Source organism: Rhagoletis zephyria, unplaced genomic scaffold (genome assembly GCF_001687245.7).
Source record: "Rhagoletis zephyria isolate East Lansing unplaced genomic scaffold, Rhagoletis_zephyria_1.1 Rzeph_scaffold_04784, whole genome shotgun sequence".
Lineage (NCBI taxonomy): Eukaryota > Metazoa > Arthropoda > Insecta > Diptera > Tephritidae > Rhagoletis > Rhagoletis zephyria.
This window is the reverse complement of record NW_016161867.1, coordinates 22,370-33,422: the sequence shown is the minus strand read 5'-3', so window position 1 is coordinate 33,422 and position 11,053 is coordinate 22,370. Positions and strand designations below refer to the sequence as shown.

Below are 11,053 nucleotides of genomic sequence, written 5' to 3'. Positions count from 1 at the left end.
ACGATGAGCTGTATGAGCTTTACAACGATATGGACATAGTGCAGCGAATTAAAATACAGCGGCTCCGCTGGCTTGGTCATGTCGTTCGAATGGACACCGACGCTCCAGCTCTGAAAGTATTCAACTCGGAACCCGCTGGTGGTAGCAGAGGAAGAGGGAGGCCCCCAAAATCGCTTAGGCGGTTACAACGCCAAAAAAGAAGAAGAGAGACATTAGATCGCCCTCACCCACTTCGTTGAGTGTATGAAATTTTTATGTTACATTGAGTAAAATTTGTTTCAAGAAAAATCAATTCAAAAACAAGAGGTTTAAAATTTGTTCAACCATCTTCAAAATATTTTCAAACTAAAATTTCGTAAATTTCTCACTTGTCGTATGTTTCAATCAACTCAATTTGAGATTTTAGACAGATGGAATCCCCTTACATGTAGTTTTGAAATGAAGCCCTTTTAAAACCATTTTGATTGATTCCCATATTGTTATCACTCATTGAAATTGTTGAATAGTTTGAAATTAACCTTTTAAACAGTTGGCAACCTTTTTAAACCTCTTTCGTCTGGCGCTCATATTGTGATACATATTCAAAACCATTTCACTTCATACCAATCTATACGAATCCATATATATTTTGAAAGCCTTTTTTTGTGTTCGCAAAGCTCGAGAACGGCAGACCCGATTTTTTTGAAGTTTCGGAAACCTGCTTCAGACGTCCCAAGGATTATTATAGGCTAAAAAAATTTCGATATATAAAGGGGGCGTGGCACCTCCTATACAAACCGAATTTTTTATACCGAATATCTCTGGAAATGTTCATGGTAGAGTACTGGAACTTGGTGTGGAGATATATGAAATCAATCTTATACTCATGGAGAAAAATGGGCTATTTGAAAATAGGGCGTGACGCCGTACAAACGTATATATAATTCATCTGTAGGTGTGTTTGTGAGTAAATCCTCCTAAATGATCGGACGGATTTTAAGGAAGTTTTTTGTGTATTTTAGAGTAACTCGCTAGATAGTGTAGTTTCACAAATTCAGCGGCGAGTTGGCACTGGAGTTAAGTTATTTCTAAAAATCTTATTTATGATCCACTTTGGCTAATATTCAAAGTATGTATTGGTAACGGTAAAGACAATACTATTGCAAAAAAGAGCTGCGAGGTGGCGTTTGAGTCCAGTTATTACTAAAAATAGTCAAGTGAGAAAAGGTGCTTTGACGTTAGATTAAATCGACCAGTTACACCATTCAGTATATTGAATTCTTGTGTGCTACGATTGGCCCAATGTATTATTATGCCTTAAAGCTTCATTTGGAGACACCAGGGTTGAGCTGTGCAGTGATAAATCTGAAATCACCACCGATAAACCAAAAATCAAAAAAAAAAAAATTATAATATTTCATTTAAACTAATTGAATTAATTTAAAAAAAGGTGGCAACCCTTGTGAAAGACTTCAATATTATTCAAAACTTTAAAACTAAAGGTTTCTTAACAATATTTTGTTTGAAAGCCATATTTTAATTCTACAGATAGCTTGCGTATAATTAATTTATATTTTACTTTTCAAACAGGTGGCAACCCTTTTCAAAATATATTCAAACTACAGCTATTTTAAAGCCTCTTGACAACCATTTTTTAATATAATGTTTAAATAAATACCTCCCATTATTAAAGCTGAACTCGATCCATTAATAGAGAATGATTCTCTATATTTTCATACCAAGTCTATCAAAAATATTTCCAGAAAAATGCAGTAGGAAAAATTCCGTTTGTATGGGAGGTTCCACGCCCTCTTGCCTAATCGAGATTAAATGTATCCTATATTTAAATTTGGGCTAAACGACAGCAGCGTGCAAAATTTCATGATGATCGGTAGAATAGTTAAAGCGTGAAAGCGTAGCAAACAAACAAACCTCACTTTCGGATTTATAATATTAGTAAGGAAGTAAGGATTTCGTAATAAATCAGTTTTCCTTAGGTGTCTACAATGTTGAATACTTTTCGATTTTGTCATTAACAACTTTATACACATTTCAATTCCATATATATCTTATTGATTTAAAAGAAAATCTCACAGATATATACATACATATCTGTGTTCGTATGGACCAGTAGCTTATGTCGAATGTTTAGCTTTAGTATAATGTGGCATTCGCAGCATACGATTGCGATTGACTCACTGGCGCCGAGCCGTTGAAGAACTTTTGGTAAATAAACGTACAATAAATAGTTCCGTACTATCAAGTCAATACTCTTATTAAGTCTCATCAAAAAATTCTTTGTCGTTTAAAGAATAAATAGAATGCGCATTATACTAAAGCCAGCTTCCCGACAGAAGCTACTATTCCATACGAACACAGATATGTATGTATGTATGTATGTACTTATGTATATTAATTTGTATATATTTAGTCGGAGAATGAAGAAAGCAGAAATTTTTCACGAGTTCAGGGCGGCGCGATCGCGGCGCGTTCGGATGCGGGTTGGCGAGCCAACGAGGACCGCCGCTAAAGAGACATTTACTTTTTGTATTGAAATAAGGTTGTTTGGCTTTATTTCTCATACGTAAAATTTTTGCTTATAGCTTTATTTCACTTTCCCCATGTGGCGTTGTTTCCTATTGCTTTACGGCAACCGGCACGGCGCCGGTTGTAGGTATGGTCGATTACAACACGTATGTAAATAGGTTTCTTATAGCTCTTTTTATTAAAAAAAAAACGTTATTTCGTACTTGATGCACTTATCTATTGACAGCTTGACTATGTGTCTTTTATCTGATTTATAAATCAGACATGTTTTCGAATGGAGTTTTATAGACGTTTAAAATGATGTATAACAATATATTGTTAGAGGTGAGGTGCAAAAACACCACCACACGCAATAAGGCCATATGGTCTTATTTCCAGTTTGTTTTAGAAATAAAACCAATCCAGAAGTGAAATAAAATCATATTCAAAATTATACAAGTAATAAAGTCATAATTGAAATTAAAATTAATGTCTGGCCACACTGTTTGACATTTTTGCTATTAATTGTCCGCAGGCGAGTTTCTTTATTACTCAGTCCGGATCTAGAAAAGTCAGGAAGTTTATCAGGAACAATGGTTATAAAGAAACAGAAGATAATGAAATTATCAGGTATCAGTTTATTAATATTTAGTTAAATTTTTTCGCAAAACCACTTGCAAACATTTACTTGGTTTCTCTAGCGACATTATTTTAATGCAATATTCCATGAATTCCGGCAACAACGTTCTAATGAATAAGGGAACAGAAAAATGTATTCCGAATATTCAGAATGTGAATAAAGAAACTCTCGTCGTGTGTTTTAACATTGCTACGGTAATTTTTCACAGCAGTTTACAAACACTTGGGAAAATCATTGGTAATCATCAAATTATTTCGTCAAAAGGGGTATTATATAGACGACGCATTTTAAGACCCCAGTACTAGGAATCCGTGAACGGAAATTAACTTTGTTTTAATATTTCAAAGTTATCTGTAGTAGAAAACACATTCTGAATATTATTTATGAGATATTGACTCCTGGCGGCAACTTTAAGTAAAAAAAAAACAACACTATTTTTCTTAAAAACTATTTTGAGTACCAATAATTAAGATAATTATGAAAAAATTCCAATTCCAAAATTCGGGTATGTCATATGCAATATTTTTATGCGCACAACTCCTTTTTGAGTAGGCGACCTTCGGCCGTGCTACTTCAAAGTATTTACTAGCTCTTGCCGTACCAATATCTAGGCTATGCTACTACCCACAGTGTGCTACATATGTGCGCGCCGAAATTAAGTTTAGTGGTTCTTTGTTCCGTTATCGAATAAGCTTGTTTGTTTGATTTTATTAAAACATATACATATTTTTGTACATACGTACTATGATACTGAATGATTTAAATTGATACAAATTATTACTAATTAAATGAAACAAATAATTATTTGATATTTTGCGGATTTATTGAATATTGGAAAATAAATCTATGTACTTATGTAAGTTTTAATTTTGCGAGTACATAACTTGGCGGGTGCACATTTGCTCCCTCCCCCGCGCCACACCGCGCCGGGTCGCGACGCGCTAGTGACCCCAGCGTCTCGCTGCACTGCACTCGCGCCGCCCCCAACCCTTCTCTGCAAAAACTAGTTATATGTTTTCCAAACAAATATTTTAAAAAGCGCAATAAAACCATAATGGCTTTATCCCCATTTCCAGTTGGATATAAGGCCGTATAAAAAATTATGATTTTATTTCCAGTCGCAAAGCGAAATAAAGCCATTATGGTCTCATTGCGTATGGTATTATTGCACCCCACCATTGTTAGGCTATTTGCACACTTGTCGTCCAATCATAGTTGCGTTATCGTCTCGCCCTGAAATTTTGAGCCGAGCACATGCATTTCAAAGGAGATCTGCACACTTGTCGTTATCGGCTAGTTATCAGCAAATCGTAGAATATGCAGAAACGGATAAGTAAGACAATGTCGTTTGCTAATCGTTGTGCACGCATTGTTTGTTTACATTTGTATGGGGAAAAATGTAGTGAAAAAGTTAATAATTGCATTAAAATTGCATAAAAATTAGTATTTTTGCATAAAATCTGTGAAATTTATTAAAAAGTGGATAATTGCATTAAAATTCTATAAACGTGAGCGTTTTAACTATAAAATATGACGAAATTGTAAAAAGTCTCTGTATGCATGCACAAAACACATTTCAGGAAAAGAAAATAATAGATATTACTGGAAAATAGTCTATATTTTAAAAATTGCAGGTTTTTGTAAATATTTCGTGAAAATATCAACCAGAAAAACAGAAAATACCTGATCCAAGTGAATTTTTAGAAGCCAAATGAATTGGAATATCACGACCGAGTGTGCGAAAGTGTGGTCGTCATGTAATCGTTGCATCATGATTGTGACGATGAAGCAACTATGATTGGACGACCAATGTGCAGAAAGCCTTAGACTTGGCTTGTTGAGAGTAGTATTTTTGGTAGAAGTATACTTATTTTCAAACAAATGTAGTCCTTTTTCAATGAAATCGTACAAAAATCTTGGAAGTTAGGCAATGTAAGTAGTAATGCGGCCCTAAATTTATATGTGTGTATGTACCCTTTGTGTAGCAACATCAAGACGTACGCCACAAATCGAAGGAAAATCTTGGCTAAACACTAACGTATTGTGCAAACGCCAATCTATTATTATTATTTTCCGGACTTTCATATTTTTAACAATTTTGACTATGGAGAATTCGCCAATATTTACTCAAAAATGATATGTGTATGGGGAAATCTAAAAAATAGGAACACTTTCAAAAAAGTTTAATTTTGTAATTTCTAGGCATACCTATGTTTTAAATATGATTCTGTTGCAAAACGCCCATCCCTGACGCGTTAAATATTCATCGATGTAAGCTCATCGCTGTTTTCGAACTTCCTTTTGTTCCATTCGCTGCACTTGCGAATGATAAATTTAGTAGTGTCGTGAATATAGCAGAGGAAGGGCGCAAACTGCGGTGAGTATATTTGTAGTGTTCGTAAATTTGGTCATTTTATATGTTGTATTAAATTCATGTACATTTTTTCCTATAGAAATAAATAGTTGTTACCAGGCCATCCGGCACTATTGTATTTCATCGCCTTTGATCTCACGACGCTACAGCTTTATTTCGCAGTGCGTTAAATCGCACTATACATTTAACAAGCAAGTTGTCGCAGCCAGCGACATAACGGTTGACTTGCGAAACCGTAGCCAGCGGTAGTAATCATTGCANCCGTAGCCAGCGGTAGTAATCATTGTGAGCTAAAACCAACGGACGTTACAGGGTGAGCAGAATGCCGATGAAGCATAGTCCACCGAGACGCAGCAGTCGCATTCAGCAAGAAACAACGCGGGAATTGTCTCAAAAACCTAGCGATATGAGTTCAACAGCTGCCAACGCCGCCGCAGCGCTAATGACGATGTCTGTTGCACCTGCCGCCGCACCCCCAGGAGCCACATTAACGGCCGCCATGACCACTACCAACGTCATCCCTCCACCGGTAGCCTCAATCTCAGCAGTTTCTGTCGGAACCACCACACCCCTGGTAAGTCAATTTATCGCCACCACAAATGCCGACAAAGCCGCCGCAGCATCGATGGTTATGCCTGCTGCCCAAACGACCACAACCCCAATGACCACGCTTTCAACCAATGTCGCCACACACTCAGGGTACATGTCAGCTGCCCATGCCGTCGCAGCCGTAACAACCATATCAGCCGCCATACCTACTGCCCATACGGCCGCAACCGTGTTCACTCCCCCAAACACCATAAGCTCCGCCATCTCGTCAGCTATTGCCATGCCCATTGCGAGCAATTCCGCAGTCACATGCACCGAGCATATCACCGCTACGTCTCGGACTGCCAGTTCGGAAAACGGTAACACCACCATCTCCGCACAACAGGTGAGTCTCTTATTTGAAAAAATACAAGCACNTCCGCCATCTCGTCAGCTATTGCCATGCCCATTGCGAGCAATTCCGCAGTCACATGCACCGAGCATATCACCGCTACGTCTCGGACTGCCAGTTCGGAAAACGGTAACAGCACCATCTCCGCACAACAGGTGAGTCTCTTATTTGAAAAAATACATGCATTAGAAAACCAGCTTCGAGACGCACAAGTACAGCTGGTTAGTAACAACCAATCTCGATTGTTCGATGAAAGCGCCCGTTATAACGGGCAGTCCGTCGTGCCAACGGTTCCAAATAGTCTTTACAATCCCGCGCTTTATAGTCAGTCAAATAGCGAAAACGGTGTCTAATCGTTGTCTTTGTCAGGTCTTTCGCCAGCACACATATACACAATTGCTTCGCAGCCGGCAACAACAACACTGCCTAACCTTAATGACGGTTGCCGGTCAAATGTTGTTTTCAGTGCACTGCCATGCCGACCGCCTTCAATAGCAACGAGTGCAGATTCGTTTGTAAACAGAATACACACACCGCAATCGCTAGTTACTGCTGGCAATTATCAAATGCCGCGTAAAGTTCAAGACTTACCCGAATTTAGTGGTCATGCGGAGGACTGGCCATTGTTTTCAAATGCATATATGCAATCAACTGCCGCCTACGGTTACACCAACCTGGAAAATAATCAACGCCTACTGAAATGCCTAAAGGGAGAAGCCAGAGAAGTGGTGAAGTCATTGTTGATCCACCCGGATAACGTAAACGCTGTCATGGAGCAACTAAAATTTCGATTTGGTCGACCGGAGGGGTTGATACGCAGCCAGCTTCGACAACTGAAAGAAATAGGTCCGATTTCTGAGTCAGCTATTGAAAAGCTTATTCCGTTCGCAACGAAGACTAAGAATTTATCTATCTTTCTACAGTCGGTGGATGGATTTCAACATCTTTCAAATCCAACGCTTTTAGAAGAGTTGATTAGCAAGCTGCCCATTAGTAAAAGAATGGATTGGGCCAGATATGCCGCTACGATCAAACCATATCCAACTGTTGTTGACTTTAGCAACTGGCTTAGCGATTTAGCAAATTTGGTTTGTACTCTGCAAGATAGTGATAGTCGTCGACGGGTAGTCCTTCATGCGATGGAAAACAATTCCAGGGAATCCCAACCCGCTGCCAGGTGTCCGATTTGTAAAGGACATCACAAAATTAGTGTATGCAAGAAATTCGTAGATTCCTGTGTGGCTGACAGGTGGGCTCAAACAAAGCAGAACCGGCTGTGTTTTTCGTGCCTGAGAAGCGGTCATTCGTCACGCGATTGCCGTAGTCGTACATTGTGCATGGTCGATGGTTGTCAGCGCAAGCACAACAAACTTTTGCACGAGCCTAGCAGCGCCGCCAGTGCAACTGTCACACAACGACGAGAACAACAGTTGGTAGGTACCACCAACGTGATGGAGTCAATGCTAAGCTGCTCCTCAAATTCAACTAAGCAACAAGGGCTCTTATTTCGCGTCTTGCCAGTAACATTATATGGGCCGCGTAACCGAGTTGAGACATTCGCGATGTTGGATGAAGGATCGTCCATCACTATGATGGACCAGGGACTTCTGAAAAAGCTAGGTATCGGTGGCCATGAATACGATTTGAATATGCAATGGTTTGGTGGAAGAACTGCCCAGGAAGCTGCCACGGTTGTTGATCTGGAAATCAGCGGTAAGGGCTTAACTAAACGTCACAGATTGCGCCACGTTTATGCTTTACCGAACCTTAATCTGCCAGTACAAAGCCTCAGTAGCAGTGCCCTACGTGGAGTGGCAACTCGCGATTTGCCCAACATGCCTATGCCTTTTTCCAACGTCACTCCAAAGATACTCATCGGGTTGGATCATTGTCATTTAGGTTTACCATCCGTAACAATGCAGTTGGAAGATCGAGGCCCGTATGCAGCCAACACGGAGCTTGGTTGGGTGGTCTTCGGTCCGACCGGGAAGAGCGTTGCCTCAAACGCAGCATGTCTACATATAAAGGAGGTAAGCGATTTGCATAGTTTGGTTGAAGAATATTTTGACATTGACAGCTTTGGAGTGCGTTCTGCACCAGTCGTAAAGAGTGCTGCAGACGCACGTGCTGAGCGCATACTAAAGCAAACAACGTTTCGTGTAAAGGGGAAATTTCAAACAGGACTCCTTTGGAAAACTGACTGCGTCAAACTGCCTGACAGTTACCGGATGGCTGAGAGCAGATTGTTGGGTATTGAGCGTAAATTTAAAAGGGACCATACGTTCGCAGCAGCGTATAAAGCCATAATACAGCACTATATTGCGAGAGGATACGCGCGGAAGCTGACACCAGCTGAGAGCGAAACTGAAAACCCAAGACTATGGTACCTGCCCCATTTCGCGGTTGTTAACCCTAACAAGCCGTGGAAATTGCGCCTTGTGTTTGATGCAGCTGCATCAGTCGGGGGTGCGTCACTTAATGGAAGTTTGCTCAAAGGGCCGCAAGAGTATCAGCCGATGCCTTCAGTGCTCTTTAATTTTCGTACCGGGCCAGTCGCCGTATGTGGAGACATAATGGAGATGTTCCACCAAATTTACGTCCGGCCCGAAGATAGATGCTCGCAGAGGTTCCTGTGGAGAGAAGATGAGAAGAAACCACCAGAGATTTATGAGATGCAGGTTATGACTTTCGGTGCTGCCTGCTCCCCGTGTGCGGCACAATTCGTTAAGATGTTAAACGCTCAGGAATACGCAGACCGCTTCCCTCGCGCAGTGGAGTCTATAGTGAAGTACCACTACGTTGATGACTTTGTGGACAGCTTCGAGTCAGTCGAGCAGGCAGTCAGCATAGCAAAGCAGGTGTCCAAAATCCATGAAGCAGCCGGATTCCAAATGCGTGGATATATATCCAATTCAGTTACTGTATTAAAAGCGCTTGGAACTGATGTCGATGCGAGAAGCATTAGCAGCTGTTTTCACGTAAAGAATCCTGCAGCTGAAAAGGTACTTGGATTGTTTTGGCAACCTCAAGATGATACGTTTAGATACGAGCTTAAATTCCCTCGACTGGAAGCTGAAGTCATCAGTGGAAGCAGGCCACCAACGAAGCGAGAAGTACTTAGTTACGTTATGTCCATTTTTGATCCATTGGGATTTTTAAGTCATCTGGTAGTGGGAGCCAAGATCATAATGCGTGAAGTTTGGCGACGCANCACGTTGAAAGAAGTTGCTCCCCGCGAATATACTTTGCAAAGCGTCATCGTAGAGGCGGAAAACATAGTCAACTCGAGGCCTCTTACTCACATGCCGATCTCGGTCGATCAAGAGGAGCCGCTTACCCCAAACCACTTTTGTTGGGGTCGCCGAATACGATGCAAACGCCTTGTATAGGGCAGCAGCATGAGAAAATATGGACATTGCGGAAACAGTGGAGAATTGCATGGCAGCTGCGCGACCGATTCTGGAAACGTTGGGTCGTCGAATATTTGCCCGATTTGACAAGGCGAGCTAAGTGGTGCACACCGTCGAAACCATTGAATGTGGGCGATCTTGTATTCATTTGTGACCCGAATATGCCAAGGCGACAGTGGTGCCGGGGTGTGGTTGAGAATGTCTACCGGGGTGCTGATGGCGAGATCAGAAGAGCAGACGTCAGGACAAACACCGGGGTGCTTCGCCGTCCAACATCAAAGCTGGCCGTTTTGAACATAGAATCTAGTGAATCTGAGTGATTCACGGGGGTGGTTGCAAAACGCCCATCCCTGACGCGTTAAATATTCATCGATGTAAGCTCATCGCTGTTTTCGAACTTCCTTTTGTTCCATTCGCTGCACTTGCGAATGATAAATTTAGTAGTGTCGTGAATATAGCAGAGGAAGGGCGCAAACTGCGGTGAGTATATTTGTAGTGTTCGTAAATTTGGTCATTTTATATGTTGTATTAAATTCATGTACATTTTTTCCTATAGAAATAAATAGTTGTTACCAGGCCATCCGGCACTATTGAAATACAATCGCCTTTGATCTCACGACGCTACAGATTCTATTCGTAACCTCTTAATAAATCGATAAATATTAGTGTAACTCATTTTCATCAATTGCTTCAAAAGTTATACGAAGAATAAACATTTAGATCGCTGAATAGCAGGGACCGTAACCGTTGATTTTTATAATAAAAATCAAAATTTAATCGTGATGTTGTGATTTGTATTTTTTCGATCATTTTTAATCGTTATTTTATGATTTTTATTTTTTCGATCATTTTTAATCGTTATTTTGTGATTTTTATTTTTTCGATAATTTTTAATCGTTATATTATGACTTTAATTTTTTCGATCACAAATAGCAGTTATTTTTAGTTTTTTAATGTGTAAACCGAATGTGCACAGATTTGACTTAAAAAACAGTTTTACAATGTTAAAGTTTTGCATATGTACACTAGGATGGTCCAAAAACAGTAAAGTCGGAATTGTAATGCTCTCACCCCCTAGGATTGTTCTATATCGAAAAAAGTATACCCCTATTTGTATACCTTTCATGAGCATGAAAGGGTATTATAACTTTGGTCCGATGTTTGTAAGTACCACAATTAGAAGA

The 11,053-nt window shown here is 40.1% G+C and overlaps 1 protein-coding gene across 1 annotated transcript; it reads left to right on the top strand.

Annotated features, from left to right (window-relative positions):
- Positions 1-6,493: 6,493 nt before the first annotated feature.
- Positions 6,494-9,674, top strand: LOC108371210 (uncharacterized; the record flags this gene model as incomplete). The annotated part of the gene is made up of 1 exon (XM_017626715.1): positions 6,494-9,674. A coding segment is annotated over exon 1 (2,649 nt), but the record flags the coding sequence as incomplete, so codon positions are not given.
- Between the last annotated feature and the right edge of the window lie 1,379 nt (positions 9,675-11,053).